General features: G+C 48.8%; 1 protein-coding gene across 3 annotated transcripts; it reads left to right on the top strand.

Moving 5' to 3' along the window:
- Window positions 1-9,285: 9,285 nt before the first annotated feature.
- NALF2 (NALCN channel auxiliary factor 2) lies at window positions 9,286-26,404 on the top strand (the record flags this gene model as incomplete). Of its 3 annotated transcripts, none has more annotated exons than XR_013834684.1 (4): window positions 9,286-10,071; window positions 19,035-19,206; window positions 21,261-21,964; window positions 22,011-26,404. XR_013834684.1 is itself a non-coding variant. In XM_079961386.1 (3 exons), 3 exons carry the CDS (start codon window positions 9,286-9,288, stop codon window positions 21,647-21,649), a joined length of 1,347 nt encoding a protein of 448 aa, XP_079817512.1. In that variant the 3' UTR covers window positions 21,650-26,404. The 3 variants fall into 3 exon arrangements, 1 of the variants encoding a protein (XP_079817512.1); XR_013834685.1 differs by having other exon boundaries at window positions 21,261-21,979; window positions 22,026-26,404; XM_079961386.1 differs by having other exon boundaries at window positions 21,261-26,404.
- Window positions 26,405-27,456: the final 1,052 nt, after the last annotated feature.

Here is a 27,456-nt window from a genome sequence, read left to right as displayed (position 1 = left end):
GCTTTCACCTTTGTCTCTAGCCCATTGGAGATCATTGACCAGTGTGACCAAGGCAGTTTCAGTCCCATGATGAGACCTGAATCCCAACTGGAAAGGATCCATATGGTCCGAATCCTCCAGGCGTGCTTGGAGTTGTTCAGCAACTACCCATTCAATCACCTTGCCCTAGAATGGGAGATTTGAGACTTGGCAATAGTTGGCCATATTGGCTGGGTCTAAAGATTTTTATTTTTTTTTAAGAAGCAGTTTAATGACAGCCTCTTTCAGCGGGTCTGGGAAGGCTCCCTCACAGAGGGAAGCATTTACCACCTCGCAGAGCCCATCACCCAGCCCTTCCCGGCTTGCTTTTATTAGCCAGAATGGGCAAGGATCGAGGAGATGGTTGGTTTCACTCATCCAGGCAGCCTGTCCACATCCTTGGAGGTAACAGATTGGAATTAATTCCATGCAACTCAACCAGACAGAGCTGTAGCCCTGCTGCTATGGTGGAGTTTACCTCTTTCTGAATCTGAGCAACTTTATCTGCAAAAAAATTTGCAAAATCATTGCAGGAGATCTTGGGGTCTTTACCAGGCCCTGATGGCAAAGGTGGTTCCATTAAATTATGAACCACCTGAAAGAGTCTCCTGATACTATTTTCTGCAGATGCAATAGAGGCGGTGAAGAAAATCCTCTTCACCGTCACTATTGCTACTTGGTAGGCTCGACGTTGAGCTCTAACCTGTGTCTGGTCTGATTCAAAATGAGTTTTTCGCCACCGGCACTCTAGCTGTCTCACGATTGTTTCTTCGCCCTCAGATCCATGGAAAACCACAGGGCTGTCTGGGCTCCATGCAATCGGAGAGGGTGCTTTGGAGCCAGAGAGTCAATAGCCCTGGTTAGCTCCGCATTCCAGCGGGCCACCAGGGAATCAGATGAAAGGCCATCAACATGGGATAAAGCATCCCCTACCACTCTCTGGAAACCATTTGGATCCAATAAGTGGTGGGGGCAGACCATCAGAATTGGTCCCACCTCCCTGCAGAGAAGAAGGGTAGTGGAGAAGTCCAATTGCACCAGGAAGTGATCTGACCATGGAACTTCTTTTGTTTCACTTTTACTTAATGTCAGATCACCAACATTAACAGGGTGATCTTTGTTTTCCTAAAAATTAATGCTTATTCCACAAAAAGTTTACAAAGTTCAGTAACTGCAAAAGTTTTTCAGTGTTAATTTTAACATTTATGCATTTTTTTACAGTCATACCTTGGGATGAATACGCTTCAGGTTAAGCACTTTCAGGTTGTGCTCCACAGGGACCCGGAAGTAACAGAGCATGTTACTTCCAGGTTTCACCACTCGTGCATGTGCAGACACTCAAAATGACGTCACCGCATGTGCAGAAGCAGCAAAACGTGACCTGTGCAGACATGCAGTTGTGTGTTACATTCGCTTTAGGATGCGAACGGGCTCCGGAACGGATCCTTTTCGCATCCAGAGGTACCACTGTAATCACCATGGTATTTAACAATAATATCTTATGTCCTTTAGAGGAGAAATTGTGAATTGCAGAATTTCAAATACCCGTCATCATCCTTGGCTTCACTCAATTTTGTTTATAACACTCTTCCATTTTCTTCTAGTTGTGAGGGTGAGGGATTGGGAGGGGCCTCACAAGTGGAGTAGCCTAGGTAGTGGCTGAGCTTCATGCTTCGGCACGGGGGGGGGGGGGGAGAGAGCAAGCAAGGGCAGGGCTGGGGCGCATCCTGGGGGCATGGTACACCGCCTCCAGGGGCGTGGCCCCCAGCGTGGGCGGTGAGGCAGCCACGATGGCACCCCACAGGGATCGCACTGCCAGGTGCGCTGTGCTCCCCCTGCACTCCTCTTCCTCCGCCTGTGAGCCTAAGGCTTCTCTTCATCTAAATCCAGCCCTGGGGCTGAAGCAGCTCCATCGAGTGGTGGAACCCCATGGGCACCCCACCCAACCTCTGGTGAAGAGGTGGCAGCAGCAGCAGCAGCAGCAACTTCCAGCAAGTTCTTCGAATGTCTCTATGAAATCTCATTAGACCGTGCCAGAACCTGCCGCCACCACTTCGCAGGAGCCTCTGCGCAAATTGGAGAAGGGAAGCTTCACAGGGCAGGAGACAACTCTGACAATGGGGCAGAAACTTCCCATTTTGGCTCAGGTGATGAAGCAGGATATACTGCCCCTGCAATGCAGGAATCACTGACAGATGGCCCCTTTCTACCCCCTGCCCTCTTCAATGATATAAAGGTTAAGGGACCCCTGACCATTAGGTCCAGTCGCGGACAACTCTGGGGTTGCAGTGCTCATCTCGCTTTACTGGCCAAGGGAGCCGGTGTACAGCTTCTGGGTCATGTGGCCAGCATGACTAAGCTGCTTCTGGCGAACCAGAGCAGCACATGGAAACCTTCCTACCGGAGCGGTACCAATTTATCTATTTGCACTTTGACATACTTTCGAACTGCTAGCTTGGCAGGAGTTTTTATGATACAGTGGTACCTTGGGTTAAGTACTTAATTCGTTGGGGTCCTTTTCTACTTTATAAGGCAAACCTCTGCCTCTGGGAAATGGATGAAGCTGTGGGGGAATGCTATGTGCTGCTGTCCTGACACCACAACATGGAGACTTGGGATGAACTGGTTCAGGAAGAAGACATTCCCCCAAAACTAAGTCAGTGCCCCCTCCCTTGCATCAGTGAGGTGTAGTGGTTAGAGTGTCGGACTAAGGACCAGGGAGAGACGGGGGTTCAAATTTTCTTCCAGCAGTAAAGCCCACTGGGAGTGACCTTCGTAGCCAGCCACTGCCTTTTGGCATGACCTACCTAACAGGGTGAGGGATGCGGGTGGCGCTGTGGGTTAAACCACAGAGCCTAAGATTTGCCGATCAGAAGTTTGGCGGTTCAAATCCCTGCGACGGGGTGAGCTCCCGTTGCTCGGTCCCTGCTCCTGCCAACCTAGCAGTTGGAAAGCACGTCAAAGTGCAAGTAGATAAATAGGTACCATTCCGGCAGGAAGGTAAACAGCGTTTCCGTGCGCTGCTCTGGTTCGCCAGAAATGGCTTTGTCATGCTGGCCACATGACCCGGAAGCTGTACACCGGCTCCCTTGGCCCATAAAGCAAGATGAGCGCCGCAACCCCAGAGTCATCCGCGACTGGACCTAATGGCCAGGGGTCCCTTTACCTTTACCTTACCTAACAAGGTTGTTGTGGGGATTAAATGAGGCCTAGGACCTGGAGACCAGGGTTCAAATTCCCACTTGGCCACGAAGTTTGCAACTCATCTCACTCACCTCACAGTGGTGTTGTTAAGGATTAAATGAGGAGGGGGAGAACGATCAAAGCACCATCTCTAGCTCTTTGGAGGAAAGCTGGGGTGTAAATGCCGTGAGTAAATAAGCTAAATGATGGTAAGATGTAATTTGCACTTCTGGAGGCTGGAAGCCAAGGAGAGTGGTGGGGCTCCTGTCCCTTCAAAAGGAAAATGAGGCTAAGGTTGCCACTCATAAGAACATAAGAAGAGCCAATGCCCCATCTAGTTTAACATCCTGCTCACACAGGAGCCAACCAGATGGGAAACCCACAAGTAAGATCCCAGCGCAAGAGCGATTCTTTCCACTTGTGGCTCCCAGCAGCTGGTATTCAGAAGCATTGCTACCTCCAGCTGTGGAAGCACAGCAGAGCCATTGTGGCTAGTAACCATTGAGAGCCCTCTCCACTATAGTGGGCATCAATGCCGTCTGTGGGAATTTCTTTCATCTTTCACAAATCTCCCGACTGCCATGACCGCGCAACCAACGGAATGACGAGCGAGAGAGGAGAGCTTTTTTCAATCCACTTTCTCCATGCCATGCATCATTTTATAAATTTCTATCATGTCATATCGTCCTCACCTTTTCTCCAAATTGTCCCAAATTGCTGCAACCTTTTCTCCTTGGGGAGCCACTCCAATTGCCTTGACTGCTTTGCTTGCCCTTTTCTGAACCTATCCCAACTCCACAATATCCTTCCTGAGGTGAGGCGGCCAGAACTCTACAGAAATGCACTGTAGATTTGCATAATGCGGCATTATGGTACCTGCAGTTTTCAATTTTCAGTTCCTTTCCTTATGACCCTTAGCATTGAGCTTGCCTTTTTCACAGCCACCAAATACTAGGCCACCTCATTTGGATGAAGAATTTGCAAGAACTCGTCCCACAAAGATCTTTCAGATACCACCACAAAAATGGGCTGCCTAGTCCTTGGTAGTTCAAAGTTAATTCAAAGGTTTCGACCTAAAAAGCTTTATGTGCCTTAGGATCCCAATACATCCCAATTGGAACTGCCCCAGTCCCTACGACCATCATTTGAAGCCCTTTTCTGTGCTCCCCTTCCATGGGAGGTCTGCAGGTTGGCCATGCGTGAATAGGGCCTTTTCAGTAGTGGCTCCCACTTTGTGGAATGCTCTCCCCAATGAGAGCTCTCCTGGCACCATCATTACATAACTTTAAGTGCTAGGCAAAAACATTTCTTTTCTGCTAGGCCTTTTTGGCTTTTAATTAATAATAGAATTGTAGGGTCTGAAGCCTTCCCGGGCTCATCTAATCCGACCCTTGCAATGCAGGAATCTCAGCTAAAACACCCCTAACAAGTGGCCATACAACCTCTGTTTGGAAACCTGCAATTGAGCCACCTTAGTTAACATCAATGATAATTCTAGGATACTATATCTTAAACGGACGCAGGTGGCGCTGTGGGTTAAAGCCTCAGCGCCTAGGGCTTGCCGATCGAAAGGTCGGCGGTTCGAATCCCTGTGGCGGGGTGCGCTCCCGCTGCTCGGTCCCAGCGCCTGCCAACCTAGCAGTTCAAAAGCACCTCCGGGTGCAAGTAGATAAATAGGGACCGCTTACCAGCGGAAAGGTAAACGGCGTTTCCGTGTGCGGCTCTGGCTCTGGCTCTGGCCAGAGCAGCGATGTCACGCTGGCCACGTGACCCGGAAGTGTCTCCGGACAGCGCTGGCCCCTGGCCTTTTAAGTGAGATGGGCGCACAACCCCAGAGTCTGTCAAGACTGGCCCGTACGGGCAGGGGTACCTTTACCTTTTTTTTATATCTTAAACTCCCAGGCAAAAATAAATAAATAAAATCCTCTTTTGCCAGGTCTTTGGCTTTTAACTATGACCTTTTTTTGCACACATGATAAGTTTTAATCTAGTTTGTGTGTATATATATACAGGGGGGGAGTATTTGATTCCCTGCTAAATTTGCCCGTTTGCCCTCTGATGAAGAAATGACCAGTCCATAATTTTAATGGTAGGTTTTTTTGTAGCTGTGAGAGACAGAATAACAACAGGAAAAACCCCAGAAACCCAGAAGACAAAAGTCAGAGATTGATGTGCATCATAATGAGTGAAATAAGTATTTGATCCCCTATCAACCAGCCAGATGTCAGGCTACCTGGTATCTTCACTGTATGTAATGAGCTGAGATTAGAAGTGCCTGCTGTGGAGGTCTTACCTATAATCCCAGCTCGTTATAGTACAGTGGTACCTCTGGTTACGTACTTAATTTGTTCCGGAGGTCCGTTCTTAACCTGAAACTGTTCTTAACCTGAAGCACCACTTTAGCTAATGGGGCCTCCTGCTGCTGCCGTGCCGCTGCCGCACGATTTCTGTTCTCATCCTGAAGCAAAGTTCTTAACCCGAGGCACTATTTCTGGGTTAGCGGAGTCTGTAACCTGAAGTGTATGTAACCTGAAATGTGTGTAACCTGAGGTACCACTGTACAGCAGTATACAAATATTTCTACAAATAAAATAAACTACCCTCTAAGAGACCAAAGGAGCAAGCATACCAGCCATGTTCTTCTCTAGATTAGTTAATTAAACTGGAATTGGAAACCCGTTCATAGAATTATTGGATTGCAGAGTTGGAAGGAAGCCAAAGGGTCATCTAGTCCAACCCAGTACAATGCAGCAACTTTTCCATCAAGCTACTATGTGTTTCCTACAATAAATAACTTTATCATTTGCTTACCAACAGGCGTGTATTTGCAACAAGCCAAGCTGACTTTCTAACAAAGATTCACTAGTTCACAAGCTGCTCACTCTGCATACCACAAAGGCTTCCAATAGGTAATCAACCCTGTAATCCCATTGCAATGTATTTATGAATTGCATTTCTATCCCATCTTTTTCTTGTAAGAGCTCAAGGTGGCATACATGGCTTTTCTGCTCATTTAACCTCCACAATAACCCTGCAAGGGAGGTTAGGCTGAGAGGCAGTGACCAGTCCCCTAAGTCATGCCCAGAGGCTGTCTTGCCTGGGCAGAGGTCCCCAGAAAAACACCAAGCAGGGGGAGTAATAGTGGTAATAATTTATTATTATGGTCAAAGACCAATTCAAGACCAAGCAGGGGGAGATATATCTGGCCTCTGAGGCTCCCTCCTATGTCTCACCTGCTGCTCCCCACCTTGAATGGCCTTCTGCAGGATGAAGCTGTTTTAATGCTGTGATGCAATTGCTGTTGATGGGCACTTAGATTAAGGAAAAAATCATACCATTTTGGTGTTTTACAACTGCTTAATGGATTTTAAAAATGTCAAAGTGATTATTTTGAGTTTGTTGCGCATTTTGAAGAAAGTATTGGTATGAAAAATGCCAAAGCTTTGGGGGAACTGATCATTATTGGGGAGTTTTTTTTAAGGAAAAGAGGTTTTGAATATTGCTGTTATTACTATCTGTATTTCAACCACACTGTTTTAATAATAAGCAACCTTGAGTCCCAGTCTGGGGAAAAAGTGGACTAGGAGAAGGAGAAGGAGAAGTCTAGACAAACCAAAAAGCCAGTGGTGACATAGTGGTTAGAGTGATTAGCTAGAACCTGAGAGAGCCCAGGATTTGAATCTGCACTCAGCCATGAAGGTCACTTGGTGTGACCTTGGGCCAGTCACTCACTCTGACCCACCTCACAGGGTTATGGAATCATTGAATCTTCTCCGGATTAAACATCCCCAACTCCCTTAACCGTTCCTCATCTGGCTTTGTTTCCACACACACAGCTTTATTGTAGTCCATAGACCCAAAATGCACAGTAAAACAAATGACATATATCAACAGTTATTAAAGCGTAAGAGTGGCTTTGCTAGCCAACAGAGGAGCTTTAGCCCATAGATACTGATTTCTGATTCTTCCTGCCTCTGAGAGAAATTGTGCTGCAGCCAGTGTAATAGAATCAGTCTTATCCTCAAAGAGAAGGATAAAAGGAGTCAGCAAATCTAAGTTGTTCTGTTAATATTGGTTTGATTAGAAGCTGTCTAACATGGTTATACAGACTACAGTATAATGAAATGTGTTTCATACATTCAACATCCTGGGAACATGGGCACAGCCAGCCACTGCGTCCTAGCCTGTCCTACCTTACATGATTGATGTGGGGTTTAAAAGAAGGAAAGAACCATTATTCCAGCTTGAGATCCTTAGAGGGGGGAAAATGTTGGGTATGTCATTATTATTACATTTAAATTCTCTTTACTATTAATTATAATACAAATTATTATTATTAAATAATTGTTACAAAAGGAGCATGTGCATTGATTAAAATCTACATTAAAAATAAAAAATGAAAACTTTAAAAAATCTTTCTTTTCTTTTTTAAAAACTGCATTAAAACATCCCACGCATGAGCAAAAGGCCACAGAAAGCTAAGAATCAATGGCATGGAGAAAAAGGAACAGTTTTTGTTTTGCTTGGCATTTAAAGATGGTGCCAGGCGAGCCTCCCAGGGAAGAACCTTCCACAGGTGGGGAGCCACTACTGAAAAGGCCTTGTTCTACTGTCATAAATGAAAAATAATAACTATCATTATCCCCCATCAGAGTGCAAAGTTCAAACAAGCAGGAGTGACTATCTCAGCTGCTTCAGACTCTCAGATGGGGGAGGCACAGGATGTGATAGAGACCAAACAGAGGGGGACCCACAATTGTCATGATCCCCCCCCCCACCAGCTGGCAGGGGAAATGGGCCTCTACAGGTTCTGGGAGGCAGACGAACTGGAAGCACCCTCCTTTGTAAGGAGGATGCCCTTGAGGGGTGTGGAGATGCTTCATACAATACTAGAGTTGGAAGGCACCCCAAGGTTCATCTCGTCCAACCCCATGCAATACAGGAATCACAGTTAAAGAATCCCTGGCGGGTAACCGTCCAAACTCTGCTTTGAAACCTCCAACAAAGGAGAGCTCGCCACGTTCCCAGGGAGTCCCTTCCACAGTCGAGAGAGTGGGCGTCCAGGCGATGTAGGAGCGGCGGCGGCGGCGCGTGCTTCTTGGCCGAAGGCTGGCCGGAGCTGTCCTTTCAGAACCACAGCGCCAGCGGAGAGAGGCTGTCGCGACAATGGAGATGCTCGGGAACCGTCGACGGAAGCCCGAGGCCCTTTCCCCGTCCCTCCCGGGGAAAAAGTTGCCCGGAGAGGGTGCCTGGAAGGGGTAACGGAGGGGGGTTTCTTGAGGAGAGCCAGATTAGAGGGGGACCCCAGAAGGAGTCTCTGCCCGCTGCCCCACTAGCTGTCCGGCCAAGGGAAGGAGGAAGCGCGCCGCCGGCTCGAGGGGTGTTGGGGCCGGTAGCAAGCAGCGCGCACGCGCCCTCGCGCAGCAGCAGCAGCAGCAGCAGCAGCCCACTCCCCACCCCATTCCTCAAGGTGTTCACGGAAGATGGCGACGGCTTGAAGGCGAGCGATGGGCAGGCGGAGTTCCCCCCGGCGCCAGGCTCCTGCTCCGCGACGCGGCTGTCCGGAGGAGAAGCGGGCGAAGGCGGAGCGGGCGCGCGGCGAGCGATCGGGAGCGAGCCGGCCGGCCAGGCCCCGTCGGAGCTGAGCGGGGATGGGGGGGAGGGGGAGAAGGAGGAGGGCCGAGCGGTGACGGACGGACGGAGCCGGAGCCGGGGGATGCCGACGCGCCGGGGCCGGCCATGGTGAGGGGCCTCCCGTCGGCGGCGACGCAGCACCATGCCCTGCCCGGCGGGAGCCCTTAGCAGCAGCAGCAGCCCCGCGGCGGCAGCGGCAGGAAGAGGCTGGGGGCGCCCTCGGGGCGGGGATCGGCGGCGGAGGGCGCGGCGGCGGACGGGGGGCGCCGCTGCCGCGCGTCGCCTCGTGGCCGGGGATGCTTCTGCCGCCGCCGCCCGTCGTCGCCGAGCCACCATGCCGCGGAGGAGGAGGAGGAGGAGGCCGGTGACATTACCGGGGAGGGGGTGCGGAGAGGAGCCCCGAGAAGGAAGAGGAGCCGGAGCCCCCCAGCCGCCGCCCCCTCCAAAAATATGACCGGCGGCGCCGCCTCCCAGAACCGCCGCCGTTGCATCCGAACCCCGCCGAACCCCCCCGAGAAACCGTGCGCCGACTCGGAGCGGGCCCAGAAATGGCGCCTGTCGCTGGCCTCTCTCCTCTTCTTCACCGTTCTTCTCTCCGACCGCCTCTGGCTTTGCGCCGCCGCCGGGGCCCAGCTTAGAGCCCAGGATAGGAGCGTCGCCCAACCGGAGGCCGCGGTGAGGAGCGGTGGAGGCGCAGCCCCGACAGCGGAGGCGCGGCTCTGCCCCAACCAGGATTTGAGCTCAGCTTGTGGCCAACCGGCCGCGCCTCCCAGAGCAGAAGCCGCGGCGGCGAGCAGCCCCGACGGCGCGGCCCCGACGGCGCAGCCCTGCCTGGACTTAAGCTCTGCCTGCAGCCACCGCCGCCTCTTGCAAGGGCCGCCCGGGTCCGCCTTCCCGGCCGCCGCGCCTGCTGAGGCGTCCCCGCCGCAGCTAGCCTTCCTGGAGCGGCACTTCCGCGGCTTGCGGCTCCCTTTCTGCCAAGCCTACACCGTCTGGGACCTGCTGCTGGGCATGGCCGCCGCGGAGAGCCTGGACTGCAGCCTTCGGAGCCTGTTGGCCGACGTGGCAGCGGCGGCAGGCGGGGCGCAGCGCGGGGAGGCCTGCAGCAGCTGTCTCGAGGCCTACCAGAGGCTGGACCAACACGCTCAGGAAAAGTACGAGGAGTTCGAGGAGCTGCTGGAGAAGTACCTGCAGGCCGAGGACTATTCCGTGCGCTCCTGCCTGAGAGACTGCAAGGTAGGGTTGTCGTCGTCATCGTTGCTTCTGTTGTTGTTGTTAATTACATTTATAGACTGCCCTGTTTTCTCTAAGGAGCTCAGTGTGGCGCACACACCATATTTCTCCCTGTTTTATCCTCACAAGAACCCTGCAAGGTAGGCTGAGAGGCAAAGCCTGGCTCCCAAGGTCACACCCAATGAGATTCATGGCCACGTGGGGATTTGAACCCTGGTATCACCCAGCTCATAATTCAGCCCTTTAACCTCTACATCATTATCCAACCCGGAGTGGAAGCTTTTAATGTTTAACAGACTATTGTATTTTAATATTTTGTTCGAAACTGCTCAGATGGGTGGGGTATAAATAATAAATTATTATTATAGTATTATTATACACCACACTTGCTCTCACTTGTGAGAATTTGTAGAATGGGGGGTCACCCCAGGAGCTGAGACTTCCTTCCAGGCTCCTTCCTCTCCCATGGAAGGAATCTGGGCTTTCTCTTATTTCATTACATTTATTCATTGCACTTATTTCCACTTTAGGGGCCAGCCCCTCCTCATTTAATCCCTGCAACAACCCTGCAAGATAGGTTAGCTTCAGAGAAGACAGTGTCTGGACCCCAAGGTTGCACCCAGTGAGCTGTAGGGCTGAGCAGCGATTTGAACCCTGGTTCCTCAGATCCAGAATCTGGGCTTTCTCTTATTTCATTACATTTATTCATTGCACTTATTTCCACTTTAGGGGCCAGCCCCTCCTCATTTAATCCCTGCAACAACCCTGCAAGATAGGTTAGCTTCAGAGAAGACAGTGTCTGGACCCCAAGGTTGCACCCAGTGAGCTGTAGGGCTGAGCAGCGATTTGAACCCTGGTTCCTCAGATCCTCATCCTCACTGATCCCCACAACAACCCTGAGAGGTAGGTTAGACTGACAAGCAGATACTGTGTTCCCCGCCCCCGTGAGTTTCCTGGAGTCTGAGAGGGGGTTTGAACCCTGAGCTCTCACAGGTCCATAGTCCAACCTTCTAACCATTATACCACACTGGCTCTCTGTGAGTAAGTTACTTGTTTTGATTCAGGGATGGCTAGCAGACCCTGTTTTGAGCTCAAGGGTGACTAATATAACCCCATTTGCCTGCCTACCTTACTCATTTGAAGTACCATGTGGGGCCCCTGTGTGGGAAGAAATGGAGGGGCTGCTGGTCTTGTATCCCTGCTTGAGGGATGAGTCCAGGTTGTGCGGGAGGTAGCAAGCATGGCTTGGATCTAGGTGCAGAATCATGGAATTGTAGTAAAAGCACAGGAAAACAGTAAAAGCAGGGAAAACAGAGGGTCAGTGAATTGGAAGAGGTTTGCCATCAGTGGCTGCTAGCCATGATGGCTATGCTCTGCCTCCACCATGAGAGACAGGAATGCTTCTGAATACCAGTTGCTGGAAACCAACTGTCAGAAGTTCATGTGTCTCCCATAGCACCCAGTTACATTATGGGACTCAGGCAGGAGGCAGTGGTGAGTGGCTGTAAAAGAGGACTGAACAAATTTTTGAAAAGGAGAAAGCTATTGATGGCTGCTGGCCAGAATGGCTGTGCTCTGCCTCTAGTATCTGAGGCATCAATGCTTCTGAGTACCAGTTGCTGGAAGCCACCGAAGGGGAGAGTTGCTCTTGTGCTTAGGTCCTCCTTGCAGATCTCCCTTTGGGGTATCCAGTTGGTCACTATGAGAATTCTGGACTAGATGGGCCTTTGGCCTGACCTAGCAGGCTTTTCTTATGCTCTTGTGCTCATGTTCCGCATGCTGGTTTCCCGCAGGCATATGTGCCCCTGTTGCAAGATGCTGCTGGACTCCAACTCCCATCAGCCCCAGTTGTCAGCATGTCTAGAGGTCAGGAAGGAGGGTGGGAGTTGTAGTCCAGCAGCAAGTGAACAGCTCTGTCCTGTGGCAACGTTATTAATGCTATCATTATTAATTAAATATACCGTACTAGTCTCAAAGTGACATATAATATTTTAAAGGAATGAACAAACATAAATACATGAAACCATTTTTTTTAATTAAAAAAAATCAGCTGTGTATGAATCTTGGCTTATTGCTGATATATACAGTGGTACCTCGGGTGGGACGCAGGTGGCGCTGTGGGTTAAAGCCTCAGCGCCTAGGGCTTGCCGATCGAAAGGTCGGCGATTCGAATCCCTGCGGCGGGGTGCGCTCCCGCTGCTCGGTCCTAGCGCCTGCCAACCTAGCAGTTCGAAAGCACCTCCGGGTGCAAGTAGATAAATAGGGACCGCTTACCAGCGGGAAGGTAAACGGCGTTTCCGTGTGCGGCTCTGGCTCTGGCTCTGGCCAGAGCAGCGATGTCACGCTGGCCACGTGACCCGGAAGTGTCTCCGGACAGCGCTGGCCCCTGGCCTCTTAAGTGAGATGGGCGCACAACCCCAGAGTCTGTCAAGACTGGCCCGTACGGGCAGGGGTACCTTTACCTTTACCTTTACTTACCTCGGGTTACATACACTTCAGGTTACAGACTCCGCTAACCCAGAAATAGTGCCTCGGGTTAAGAACTTTGCTTCAGGATGAGAACAGAACTTGTGCTCCGGCGGCGCGGCAGCAGCAGCAGGCCCCATTAGCTAAAGTGGTGCTTCAGGTTAAGAATGGACCTCCAGAATGAATTAAGTACTTAACCCGAGGTCCCACTGTACTGCAAATAAAAGCAATCATATACAGTGAGAGGGGGGGGGGAGTATTTGATCCCCTGCTAAATTTGCCCATTTGCCCTCTGACGAAGAAATGACCAGTCCATAATTTTAATGGTAGGTTTATTGGATCTGTGAGAGACAGAATAACAACAGGAAAACCCCCAGAAACCCAGAAGACAAAAGTCAGAGACTGATGTGCATTATAATGAGGGATATAAGTATTTGATCTCTTTGCAAAAGATGACTTAGTACTTGGTGGCAAAACCCTTGTTGGCAATTACAGAGGTCAGACGTTTCTTGTAGGTGGCCGCCAGGTTTGCACACATCCTAGGAGGTATTTTGTCCCACTCCTCTTTGCAGATACTCTCCAAGTCAATAAGATTTCGAGACTCAAACCTTCAGCTCCCTCCACAGATTTTTGATGGGATTGTCTGGAGACTGGCTAGGCCACTCCAGGACCTTAATGTGCTTCTTCTTGAGCCACTCCTTTGTTGCCTTGGCCATGTGTTTTGGGTCACTGTCATGCCGGAATACCCATCCTCGACCCATTTTCAATGCCCTGGCTGAGGGAAGGAGGTGCTCACCCAAGATTTGACAATACATGGTCCTGTCCATCGTCCCTTCAATGCAGTGAAGGTGTCCTGTCCCCCTAGCAGAAAAACACCCCCAAAGCATATGTCCCCCTCCATGTTTGATGGTGGGGATGGTGTTCTTGGGGTCGTAGGCAGCATTTCTTCTCCTCCAAACACGGCGAGTTGCATTGATGCCAAAGAGCTCAATTTTGGTCTCATCTGACCACAACACTTTTACCCAGTTCTTCTCTGGGTCATTCAGATGTGCATTGACAAACTGCACACAGGCCTGTACATGTGTTGTCTTGAGCAAGGGGACCTTGCGGGCTCTGTAAGATCTCAGTCCTTCACGGCGTAGTGTGTTACCAACTGTTTTCATGGTGACTATGGTCCCAGCAGCCCTGAAATCATTGACAAGTTCTCCCTGTGTAGTTCTGGGCTGCTTCATCACTGTTCTCATGATCACTGCAACTCCACGAGATGAGATCTTGCATGGAGCCCCAGACAGAGGGAGGTTGACAGTTATTTCGTGTGTCTTCCATTTGCGAATTATTGCACCAACTGTTGTCACCTTCTCACCAAACTACTTGGCAATAGTCTTGTAGCCCAGTCCAGCCCTGTGCAGGTCTACAATCTTGTCCCTTACATCCTTGGGCAGCTCTTTGGTCTTGGTCATGGTGGCTACTTTGGAATCTGCTGGGTTGATTGCTTCTGTCGACAGGTGTCTTTTGTATAGCTACAGTGGTACCTCGGGTTACATACACTTCAGGTTACATACATTTCAGGTTACAGACTCCGCTAACCCAGAAATAGTGCCTCGGGTTAAGAACTTTGCTTCAGAATGAGAACAGAAATTGTGCTCCGGCGGTGCAGCAGCAGCGGGAGGCCCCATTAGCTAAAGTGGTGCTGCAGGTTAAGAACAGTTTCAGGTTAAGAACGGACTTCCGGAACAAATTAAGTACATAACCAGAGGTACCACTGTACTATAATGAGCTGGGATTATAGGTAAGACCTCCACAGCAGGCACTTCTAATCTCAGCTCATCACATGCAGTGAAGATACCAGGTAGCCTGACATCTGGCTGGTTGATAGGGGATCAAATACATTATAATGCACATCAATCTGTGACTTTTGTCTTCTGGGTTTCTGGGGGTTTTCTGTGGTTATTCTCTCTCACAGCTACAATAAACCTACCATTAAAATTATGGACTGGTCATTTCTTCGTCAGGGAGCAAATGGGCAAATTTAGCAGGGAATCAAATACTTTCTTCCTCCCCCCCCCCAACTGTATATATATACACACAAACTAGATTAAAACTTATCATGTGTGCAAAAAAAGGTCATAGTTAAAAGCCAAAGACCTGGCAAAAGAGGATTTTATTTATTTATTTTTGCCTGGGAGTTTAAGATATAGTATCCTAGAATTATCATTGATGTTAACTAAGGTGGCTCAATTGCAGGTTTCCAAACAGAGGTTGTATGGCCACTTGTTAGGGGTGTTTTAGCTGAGATTCCTGCATTGCAAGGGTTGGATTAGATGAGCCCTGGAATGCTTCAGACCCTACAATTCTATTATTAATTAAAAGCCAAAAAGGCCTAGCAGAAAAGAAATGTTTTTGCCTAGCACTTAAAGTTATGTAATGATGGTGCCAGGAGAGCTCTCATTGGGGAGAGCATTCCACAAAGTGGGAGCCACTACTGAAAAGGCCCTATTCACGCATGGCCAACCTGCAGACCTCCCATGGAAGGGGAGCACAGAAAAGGGCTTCAAATGATGGTTGTAGGGACTGGGGCAGTTCCAATTGGGATGTATTGGGATCCTAAGGCACATAAAGCTTTTTAGGTCGAAACCTTTGAATTAAATTTGAACTACCAAGGACTAGGCAGCCCATTTTTGTGGTGGTATCTGAAAGATCTTTGTGGGACGAGTTCTTGCAAATTCTTCATCCAAATGAGGTGGCCTAGTATTTGGTGGCTGTGAAAAAGGCAAGCTCAATGCTAAGGGTCATAAGGAAAGGAACTGAAAATTGAAAACTGCAGGTACCATAATGCCGCATTATGCAAATCTACAGTGCATTTCTGTAGAGTTCTGGCCGCCTCACCTCAGGAAGGATATTGTGGAGTTGGGATAGGTTCAGAAAAGGGCAAGCAAAGCAGTCAAGGCAATTGGAGTGGCTCCCCAAGGAGAAAAGGTTGCAGCAATTTGGGACAATTTCGGAGAAAAGGTGAGGACGATATGACATGATAGAAATTTATAAAATGATGCATGGCATGGAGAAAGTGGATTGAAAAAAGCTCTCCTCTCTCGCTCGTCATTCCGTTGGTTGCGCGGTCATGGCAGTCGGGAGATTTGTGAAAAATGAAAGAAATTCCCACAGACGGCATTGATGCCCACTATGGTGGAGAGGGCTCTCAATGGTTACTAGCCACAATGGCTCTGCTGTGCTTCCACAGCTGGAGGTAGCAATGCTTCTGAATACCAGCTGCTGGGAGCCACAAGTGGAAAGAATCGCTCTTGCGCTGGGATCTTACTTGTGGGTTTCCCATCTGGTTGGCTCCTGTGTGAGCAGGATGTTAAACTAGATGGGGCATTGGCTCTTCTTATGTTCTTATGAGTGGCAACCTTAGCCTCGTTTTCCTTTTGAAGGGACAAGAGCCCCACCACTCTCCTTGGCTTCCAGCCTCCTGGCTACGAAGGTCACTCCCAGTGGGCTTTACTGCTGGAAGAAAATTTGAACCCCCGTCTCTCCCTGGTCCTTAGTCCGACACTCTAACCACTACACCTCACTGATGCCAGGGAGGGGGCACTGACTTAGTTTTGGGGGAATGTCTTCTTCCTGAACCAGTTCATCCCAAGTCTCCATGTTGTGGTGTCAGGACAGCAGCACATAGCATTCCCCCACAGCTTCGTCCGTTTCCCAGAGGCAGAGGTTTGCCTTATAAAGTTCGAAGGGACCCCAACAGTCATCTAGCCCTGCAGTGCAGGAATCACAGCTTTCTTGTATGTCAAAAATGGGTGGGGACCACATATCTCTCTATCCCCATTGTCTGATCCTTTTCAAGGATGTGATTCAGAGAGAAGGAAGTCCTTCATGCAGCACAGAGTTAAGCTGTGGAACTCCCTCCTACAGGATGGTTTTAAAAGAGGATTAGGGAAATCCTCTTATGATTCCTCAGTGCTGCTCTAGCTGCCTGCTCCTCCCTTGAAAAGCAGAGCCGCCTCCTTCATTTCTTCCGCACATATTTGCATTGCAGCATTTCAGTTTATTCGCTGCTTGCTCTTCAAATACTCCTGAGTATAGAAACTTAACTATAAAATATACATGGATTAAAATGGAACAATAAAAACAACGATATAATTCTGAGAAGCAAAGCAACCCCCACCACCACCCGCAAAAAAAGAAAAAGAAACAGCAGTTATTGGGAATTGCAATTTTATTGTGGTCAGAGCATCTGGATTGGGTCTGTCTCATAAATCATGAATGCAGGGAAATGAGCACTGCTAATGAGATGTTTGAGCATCTGTGCAAGCTCGGCACACACGGTAGCCCTTCAAGGCAGGCTAGAGAAGAGTTCACTCTCTTAGGCAGCACAACCTGTGGGTGGGGCAGGTCCACACCTCACATTTCCATGAGTTTTATAGCATCTTTCAGGGATGCTTTAGTTGTGATTCCTGCATTACGGGGGGGGGGGGGGGGGGTTGGACTGGATGACTGTTGGTGCACCTTCCTTACAACTCTACATTGATTGTTCTCAAGCAGAGTTTGAATGGCCACCCGTCAGGGATTCTTTAGTGGTGATTCCTGCATTTCAAGGGGTTGGTCCCAATTACCCTTCTGGGGGTCCCTTCCAGCTCTACAATTCTATGAATTGCATAGGAAGCAGGATTGTCCGTCATTTCCCTTCGAAAGCCGCCAGTTTCCTTCTCCTGCTGGGAAATCCTGGTCCAGCCGCAACACTCAGCTCATGGCTGCCATGGCAACCACATCTGCTTCCCAGAGAAATGTGCAGGATGCATGTGGGGGTGGGCACGTCAGGGCAGCGCAACCAAGTTTGGGGGAGTGAACAAGCGAGTGGTAGCCACAAGCAAAGGACGGGAAGGGAGGAAACAGCCCCTCTCAAAACTTCCCCTTCTCTAGCGTCACCGAAAAAGAGGCAAGAAGGATATCCCCACCACCACAAACATTTGGAGCCTGACGCTCCTTATTGATGGTGTCGTTGCTAAATGAAGCCCTTTATTAATGGTGGTGTTAGCATTATTTTTTAGTGCATTTATTCACTGGTTTACATAATGTAGAATCATAGAATCATAATGTAGAATCATGCCTGGTTGGAAGGAGACCCTGAGGGCCATCTAGTCCAACCCCCTTCAGTGCACAAATTGCAATGAAGGAATCCCTGACAGATGGCCATCCAGCCCCTAGTTAGAAATCTCCAGTGAGGAGATTTCTCCAAGGAGAGTTGGTGTTCTTAGATCATAGAACTGGAAAGGGACCGTGAGGATCATCTAGTCTAAACTTGCAATGCAGGAATTTCCCTTGCAATGCAGGAATCACAGCTATGCTGTATTACTGTGCTATTCCGTTATAACATGACTCCATTTAATGATGAAGACGTTATCTTGCTGTCCACCAACTCTGGTTCTCACAATATATGGAAGCTTAACCATGCATAACTACATCCCAGATTTTAGTTATCCATTCTCTCCTGAATGGAGTTATCACACACCCACACCCATTTTGACAGATAATGAAATCAAACATGAAACGAAGCAGGATGATGGTGCAGAAAGGAGTGTAGACAAAGCTAGACAAAGGAGAAGGCGGGGGGGAGAGAAAGAGGCTGCCGGCAGTGGGGAGGGTAGCATTTGGAAGCAAATAACTGTAGTAGAGCATCATTATTTGTAAAGCCAGGGGCAATATTTTGAGAGGGAAAGGAAATGCTCTGGTGCCAACTTGAACTGTGTCATGCAGAGGAAAGTTTAAAAGATAGATTTTATTTACCCTCTGTGGGACATATGCACATTGACTAACTATTAAGAGGAGATACCGTGGAGCTTTATTTCTTATTCCTAACCTCTGTGCTTATACTTTGAATTGGTAGCAAAAATGAGTGCGTTCCGGTTAGGTTTCAACTGCTCAGCCTAGTGTTCAAACGTAGGAGCAAGAGGCAGCAGTGTCACCTGCTAGACCCTGGACCCACACAATCAGCAAAGGCTGAAATATTACAGGAAAAAGTCCAGCAGCAGAAGCTCTCATGACCATAACTTGTAAACAGGGCATTTAGCAGAAGAGTTTGAGGGGGATGCCTGGAATGCTGTCTCACAGGGTCCGTGGGACCAAGAGACATGGATGGTGAGGGAGCTGCTGCAGTGATCTGCAGCACCTGTTCTGTTTGTCTGCCTGACTGAGAACGTGCAAAAGTCCAGGTCCAGAGGCATTCCTTTATTCCTCAATGGTTAGGGGCATTTGAACACTGTGAGAACAAGATGCTAGACCAGCTGGGCCATTGGTCTGATGCACCAGAGGTTCTCTTACGTTTATTCCAAATCCAGTTGCAGGTGTGCTGGGTTTACATTCTTTCTGTACAGTGTTTCTCTTTATTCCTACCTTCAGAACATGCAAGGCTGCTCCCTGTTGCGTCCTGTGTCAACCTTGTGTCAACCTTGTGGATCCCATTTTTCTAAAGCCCCCTTCTCCTTCCGCCCTTCCTGCAGGCTGTCTACAAGGCATGGCTGTGCTCTGAGTACTTCAATGTGACCCAACTGCAGTGCCAACACCGGATCCCATGCAAGCAATACTGCCTGGAGGTGCAAACAAGATGTCCCTTCGTCTTGCCCGACAATGACGAGCTGATCTATGGAGGGTTGCCTGGCTTCATCTGCACAGGTGAGGCTTAGAATCTATGTTATAGAATCAGAGAACTGTAGAGTGAGGCAGTGCCCCCAGGTGTCATCTAGTCTAACCTCCTTCAATGCAGGAAACTCAGCTCAGAAATCCCTGACAGATAGCCATCCAACTTCTGCTTATGAACCTCTACTGATGGAGAGCCCACCACCTTCATCATATAATTGTAGAATTGGAACCCGAGAGTCATCTATTCCAACCCCTTGTAATGCAGGAGTTGCAGCTGGATAATCCTTGGCAGACACCATCCAACCTCTGCTTAAGAACTTCCAATGAAAGACAGCACACCACCTTCCGAGGGAGTCTGTCCTACTGTCAAACAGCTTGTATTCCCTGATCATTGGGATTGTTGGATTTGTATATTTGGACAAAATATATTCTGCTTGTCCAAGATACTATCCACAGGGAGTTAGCCTTGGACTTGTCCAAAGCCTGCCTAGTGCTGTTGTGTTTTTTTAAAAATAAAGATATTAACACAATTACCAACCCAAAAGTGAAGTAGCAGGATATTGCATCAATCCATATCCAAAGCAAGCAAGCAAACAATAAATGAAAAGAGAAAGAAATGGTGAGACACACCGATAAAAATTGATACATTCCTACTTCCCAAGTTGGCATGGATGGTAAATGTTGAGCATCTGTGTCCAAAGCACTGGAAATGAAAGTCCCACCAGGTGGCATAGAAGCCTCCTGGATCCCCCAGCCTGGAAACACATAGCTTATGTGTCATTTTTTTCCACAAAAGCCAAAGTCCTTAAGTTCTTATACCACCCAGCCAAATGCATATTTTTCAAGCTTTTCCACTGCTGGCCCACTGAAACCCTAGCACTACAGGGGGTTGCAGCAGATGACCATTGGGGTCATACCTGTCAAGCGTCCCTTATTTAGAGGGACAGTCCCTTATTCCAGCACCATGCCCCGCTGCTGTCCCTTATTGATGGATGTCCCTTAAATTTCCCAGGTTTCAAAGGAAGCAGCTCCTCTCCCTCCCTCCCTCCCAACTGTGTTGCTTGGCTGCCCAGCCCACCCCCCTCTGGCCTCCTCTCACCAGCCTCAGCCCCTGGGAGCCCCTCCCCGCCGGGACTGATGGGAGCCTCGGGCCCTTCCACCGCCATCCTCCTTGTGGCCACCAAACTGAGCGTCTCTGCCTGGGGCCTCCTCTCTGCCCATCGCTCCCGCTCCCACTCAGCCGTACTGCGGCTGTGCCGCCGAAGGACCCGGATGAGATGGGCAGCCTGGCATGGCCTATGAATTGCTGAGGAGCCTTGAGAGGAGAGCGAGGGCAACCATAGAGAAAACAGTTCAGAGAGAGGAGGAAGTGGAGGTGGAGGCACGGGCAGGTGTTCCAAGGGCTACAAGGGAAGGACCACAAGCACTTCCCCCATAGATTTGTAGTGGTAGACTAGCATAGATGGTCTGATCTGCGGGTTTACTTCGGGTATCCCCCCCCCCTTCCTACCCCACCTGATGGAATTGAGAGCTGCAGATGGAGCACGAGAGAAAAGATACAGAACTGCAGCAGCATCTTCGTAGCTTAGACTTCGTTTTGCGCGAGAAGTGGTTGCTGCTTGTAGTTATTTAATTGCAGTGTTTCATCTGCTGGTGTCTTGAGCAGCAACTTCTGGAAACGAAGGGCTAAAAACTGGCGCTGCTCTCCAAAATTATCTGGTCCCTTTTAACTTCGTATTTCAGTTGGTTTACTAAAATCCCTTATTTTGGCTGCTGGTCCCTTATTTTCAAATCTGTAAGTTGACAGCTATGATTGGGGTCCCTTCCAGCTCTTCAGTTCTATGATTAAGGGCTTAAATTCACCCTGTTGATTTCCCATGCCTTGTGCATTAGTATAGAAAGGAAGCCACATTCCCTCCAAATGCTTGCTTCTTGCCTTTTTTACTGCCTATTTGAGGGTTCCTACAGTGCAACCCTGGTTTCCTGTACACCAGTGAGATCTCCTGAAGGTTGCGTTTAGCAGACCTGTGCCATTTCTGATGCCACCTCTTCCTTCTCCTCCTTTGTTTCTGTTCTCATTCTGCCAGGGTTGCTAGAGAGGGAGCTGCCTGACCAGGAAGCCAAGTGCTGTGATGTGCGGTGGGACTCCTGCGACCGGCACCTGGAAGGCTATCGCAATGCATCTGCCAAATCAGAGCCATTCCACGACCAACACCACAATACCCCCCATCACCACCAGCAACGGCAGCAGCAGCACTACAACCTCTACTATCACCACACCCAGTACCACCACCACCACCCGTCCCTGCTGCCAGTGTCTGCAGGGTCCCGCCTCAGCAACAGCAAGATCCGGTTCTGCGTCCTGGTCCTGATGCTCCTCCACACCATGGTGTCCTTCTCGAGCGTGCACAGCAGCGGGGGACTAAGCTTGGGGGCCTACCCCACCATGGATGAGACCCTCGCAAGGGACGAGTGAACCTCCTCTGAAAGGCAGGGAAAAAGGAAACCTCCAGCTCTTTTCTCACCTGGAGGAAAGAAGGGGCTTGGGTGGGCACAATGAAGCTCTCCCTACAGTGGCGGGGGCGGCGGCACAGGACTGGGGGTGACACAGACAAAGCCACCCCAACGCAGAGCCCCCTCCCACCCCCCAGAGCAGGTCGTCGCAGGCCCCGCCCTGCAGTGGGTGAGTCTCTGAAGCGTTTGGGGGGCTGTGGGAACAAGCGATTGTTCAACAGCAGGCTTCAGACTGGGCCTCTTGGGGGGAAATGGCTCAGTGAGCAGCAGGCCTTAGGCTAGGTCTCTGGGGGTAAAATGGCTCAGTGAGCAGCAGGCCTTAGGCTGGGCCTCTGGAGAACAGAGTTATGTCAGCAGGAGGCCTCAGGCACGGCCTCCGGAGAAAAGGGTTTGATCGGCTGCAGACCTCAGGCTGGGTCTCTGCAGGGAAAAATGGTTCTGTCGGCAGCAGGCCTCAAGCTGTCGGCTTCAGCCTCATAGAGGCTCAGAGGCCGAGGAAAGGCCCACAGTGGGGCTTGGAAAGAACTGCCTTCTTAGGAAAGGCAACCCCCCCCCCCCCCGGCCCACCAAGGGCCACTTCTCTGGCCGCCACCACACATAACATGTCTCGTTTATGGGGCCACAGTGATCTCTTCCCCATACTGGGTAACTTGCCCTAGGGGCAAAAGAAACGGCTTGGCAGAGATCCGTTGTTGTTTTTCCCCTCCCCCATCACCCTCTAAGCCCAATCCAAACTATAATTGTGATGGTGCACTGCCCTGCTGCCCCCTGCCCCCACCTGTAGGACCTTCCATCAGTCACTAATAATTCCCAAGCAACCTTTTCAGTGCTCTTGGTCAAGCCATGTTATGTGATGGGTTGGCTCTTCAGCATTGCAATGGGTTGGACTAGATGGCGCTTGGGTTCCTTCCAGCTCTACTATGATATGGTTTTTCAAGTGGGATTCTCTTGCTCCTTAAAGAGCTTAAATTGAGGGCATGCCTGCATCACCCTTGTCCTCCAGGAGATGTCCTAGGACATGCCACCAACAGCAGGTCCATTCCTGCTCCTCCTCCCACCCCTGCTGGTGTGGTCCAATTTTTCCATTTTTGGAACTGGTTTGGCAATCACTGGGAGTTCCCTCATATTTGAAGTAAGAGTTTATTGGCAGAACTGCAGCTTGGAAGGGAAAGGGTTAAATTTATAGAATGGTATAATTGGAAAGGGTCCCAAGGGTCTTCTAGTAAAATCCCTGCAATGCAGGAATCCAATACAGTAAATCACTCCTGCCTTCCCACTTTCTGTGATCCTGATATTGATTAAAAAAAAAAAAACCCACACCCTTTCCATTGCTGCTAGCCAGGCTTTTTAAAGAAACCATTTTTTAAATGACGTCTTTAAAGTCAGGTCTTGTTTGGCCCAGAATGGTCAAGAGACAGATTCCCCTTTTGAACGTTGAGTTTCTCCTTGTTATTTGAACTATCCCTGCTCTGCTAAAGAGAATTTTCCCCAAAGTTCATCCAGTAATCATAGTATCATCATCATCATCATCATTATAAAGAATCCCCAACAGATAGCCATCTATCTCATGTTTAGAAAGGAGAGTCCATCTACCACCTTCTAACAGTTCTTACCCATTGAAAGTTCTTCCTAATGTTTAGTTGGAACCTTCTTTCTTGAAATTTAAATCCTTTGGTTTGGATCCTCACCTCTGGAGCAGCAGAAAACAAGCTGGCTCCATCTTCCCTGTGACAGTCCTTCAGATATTTGAAGGGCTCTTATGTGGCCTCTCAGTCTCCCCTTCTCCAACTCCCTCAGCTGTTCCTCACAAGGTTTGGTTTCAAGACCCTTAATCATCTTGGTCACTCTCCTCTGCAAACCTTCCAGCTTGCCAAATTCCTTAAACCTGGGTGCCCAGAACCAGACACAGGATTCCAGGTGGGGTCTGATCAAGGCAGAATAGAATGGTGCTATTCTTTCCCTTGTTCTGGACTCCATAGATTTCTGTTGATGCAGCCTAGAATTGCATTAGCTGTTTTTGCTGCTGCATCACACTGTTGATTCATGTTAAGTTTGTGGCCTGTTAAGACCCCATTTTTTTTACATGTACAGCAGTACTTCAGTTTAAGAACAGTCTGGTTTAAGAACAATTCGGTTTACAAACTCCACACAACTGGAAGTAGTGTCCCGGTTTGCGAACTTTACCTCGGTCTAAGAACGGAATCCAAACGGTGGAAGGGCACCGGCGGCGGGAGGCCTTATTAGGGAAAGCGCACCTCAGTTTAAGAATGGTTTTGGTTTAAGAACGGACTTCCAGAACGGATTAAGTTCATAAACTGAGGTACCACTGTATATGCACAGTTTTGTGTTTCTTTTAAAGTTATTTTTGTCTTTCACATCAAGGTGAGAGGTTGGGGGGCAATGGGTCATCTGTCAGGGCTTTAGCTAAGATTCCTGCATTGCAGGGGGTTGGATGAGATGGCCCTTGGAAGATACCTTCCAACTCTATGATTCTATGAAATCCGACTTTCTCCCATCATTTGTGATGCACAGAAAATGCTTCTGCCTCTATTTTCCAGTTCTTTGGAACTGTTTACTACAGCCCGAATGAGACAAGGCAGGATGCACAGGGCCCTGACTCCAAGGTCTGTGATTCTGTTGTTATCACCACCTCACCTCCTGGCTGATGGTGTTTGCATTTTTGTTTAAAACTTGCCTTTTCAGTGCAAAAATGTGTTTAGAGCCCTATCATTTTCTGCCCCGAGTTGTGTCTGTTCATTTGATGGTTGGCAGTACAAACACTGTCACCTTCTGAGAAGGACATGGCTTTACCGTGATACTCTCCAGTCCAAGAATGCAGCAGTACCCACCCACCCATCCCCAATTTTTAGTCACCCTAAAAAGGCACTTCTAACTTTTCCTCCATGTCCAAGAGGACATTTCTGGAGAAGCATCCCCCAGGAAGCATTGCAGTGGGTTGGACTGGATGACCCTTGGGGCACCTTCCAGCTCTACAATTCTATGATTCAAAGTTCTAGTCCTTAAACCAAACAAGCTGGAGGTGGGAGGTGGCCAGGCAGCCACTGGAACTGGCAAGGGCAATTGGGTGGGGGGGGTGCTCTGATCTAGTATTCAAAATGTGTTGTGTGGGTTCATTTTAAATGTTGCTTTACAATGCTTGTTTTATATATTTTTATTTTAATGATCTCATTTGAAAATACTTCAAGGGCCTTTGTGGTGGACTAGAGCCCCAGCACATTGAAATAATGCCTGCCTCTTCTTGTCACTCCACTGAGTGAGATCTGGTGAGCTAAGAGAGGTTGGGGGAATGTCATTCAGAGACCCAGGGCCTGGTTGCTGCTGAACCCTTCTCAAGTGCTTGTAGGCACCAAGGCCAGGCCTGCCATGGGGGAAAACAAGTCATTTTTTACAGTACATAGTGGTGAGGTTTAAAAGATTAAAGTCATGTTGCTGAAGTCAACATTTTAAAACCTCCTTTCTACTCTCTCCCTGCCTTGTTTCTGTCCTACTTTCTCCTTTCTGGGCTCATCCACACTTTTGCTTACCCCATGCTTTGATTGTGTCACGTGCCAATTAATTTCCTCCAGGTCCGAGAGCTTTTCTCATTTTTTCCACTGCCGTGCCTTGCAAAAAGTCTGATCTTAACTGCTGAATTGGATCTCACCAGATGTGCGGAAGTGTTGCTTAACAGAGGGCTTGTCTACCCTTTTGCTTGCCCCATATTTCAGTCATATCGTGCTACTATTCGTTCCCATGATTCTGAGACTTCTTGTTGTTGATCCACCGCTGTGCCTTGTGAAAATCTGATCTTACCCACTGAATTAAAGATCATAGAAAAAAATTATAGAATTGTATAGTTGGAAGGGATTCCAGGGGTCATCTAGTCCTATCCCTTGCAATGCAGGAATCACAACTAAAGCATCCTTGACAGATGGCCATTCAACCTCTGCTAAAAAACCTCCAATGAAGGAGGGTCCACCACCTCCCGAGGGAGTCTGTTCCACTGTCAAACAGCTCTTACCCTCAAAGTTATTTGCTCAGTTAAGCAAAATTTCTGGATTTTCTACATGTCTGATAAAGATCTGATTCAGAGGTAAGATTGGATTTATGCAAGGTGTGGCCACAGAACAAGAAACTAGGAATTAATTGATACACAATACAATCCAAATATGGGTCGTGTGGAAGTGTGGAGGAGCCCTTAAGCAAAATCTCTCTTTGGACTTTCTGCATAGCTGGCAAAATGTGATTTGGTAAGTGGTACTGGATTTTCGCAAGGAGCAACTGTGGAAGAATGAGAAAAGCTCTCGGACCCAGAGGAATTAATTGGGGCACAATATAATCCAAATAAGGGTCTGGTGAAAGTGCAGACGAGCCAACTGTCATAATAAAGCGACTGTGTCTTTGGAAGGGGGTGGGACGGTTTTCTTACACCACTTGACACACTGTGCTTCATCTTTAGAACTTTTTTGCACTAGTTCCTATTACATTTATTTTCCAAAAACAGTTTGGGAGTTGAGGGAGGGGGGAAGGGGGAAAAACCAACCCAAACAACAAAACCATGCTATAATTCAGTTGTATTAAAACTATTATCCTACTCTGTGTTTTCAGTAGTCTCTGTACCTGTAACGCTTTCAGTTCCATTGTATTTTGGATCAGGGGTTTTCTCTGCTCCTTGTTTAACCCAGTAAAGAAATAAAATGTTAAGAATTGATGATAACTTTCCCTCCTGGTGCATTATTTCAGCTTTGCAAGTTGAGTTTCCACTTCCACATAGTAAAATATCAACCATTAAAACCTTCCCTAGACAAAGCTGCCTTCAGATTCTTCTAAAAGTTGTGTAGTTCTTTATCTCCTTGACATCTGTTGGGAGGGCGTTCCACAGGGAAGGTGCCACCACCAAGAAGGCCCTCTGCCTGGTTCCTGTAACCTCACATCTCACAATGAGGGAATTGCCAGAAGGCCCTTGGAGCTGGACCTTAGTGTCTGGGCTGAACAATGGGGTAGAGATGCTCCTTCAGGTATACAGGGCTGAAGCCATTTAGGGCTTTAGGTCAGCACCAACACTTTGAATTACACTTGGAAACATACAATAAAAATAAAGGCATGCAATAAAAACCATATAAAAATGTTAAAAACAGGTATCAATCATTGTGGAAGGATATCTTCTTCCTTGCCTGGCAGAATAGAAAATATTTCAGCAGCAGTTTAGAAGTTGTCACAAAAGGCAACTGCTGAATCTCCAGTGGCAAGGAGTTCTATGTGCAGAGGCTTTGTTTCTTGTTATCAGATGAACCTTACCAATTGGGGAAATGTCCAATAATGCTCCTGCAGATGATCTCATTGATCATGCTTTCTTGGAGGTTTTGAAACACGGGTTGGATGGCCATCTGTCGGGGATTATTTAGCTGTGAATCCTGAGTTAAATGGCTCTTGGGGTTCTCTTGCAATGCTACAAAACTATGATAAAGGCAACCCAGGCTGGCAGGCTGGGCCAGGTGTATGATGCTTCATTTCCCCCGAAATCTGGGCGCCTGCCAATCAGCTGCTTTACCGGAGAGGGGTGGGGCCAGGGTTTGTGGAGGAAGGCCCCAGCATGCCTCCTGGCGGGCTCCTGGCCAACTCCATACACAGACATGCACCCGCCCTCACCTGATCCATATCATCTGTCACCTGCTCGATGTTTTGTCCCCTGGGGGGACATCCTCCGCTGCTTTGCCGCTGATGCATGCTCACACACACACACCACCTTCTTTCAAAAGAAGCCAATTT

The sequence above is a fragment of the Podarcis cretensis genome (assembly GCF_951804945.1).
Source record: "Podarcis cretensis genome assembly, chromosome: Z".
In the NCBI taxonomy this organism is placed as follows: domain Eukaryota; kingdom Metazoa; phylum Chordata; class Lepidosauria; order Squamata; family Lacertidae; genus Podarcis; species Podarcis cretensis.
The sequence above is the reverse complement of the archived record's forward strand: the minus strand, read 5'-3'. Positions and strand labels throughout refer to the sequence as shown.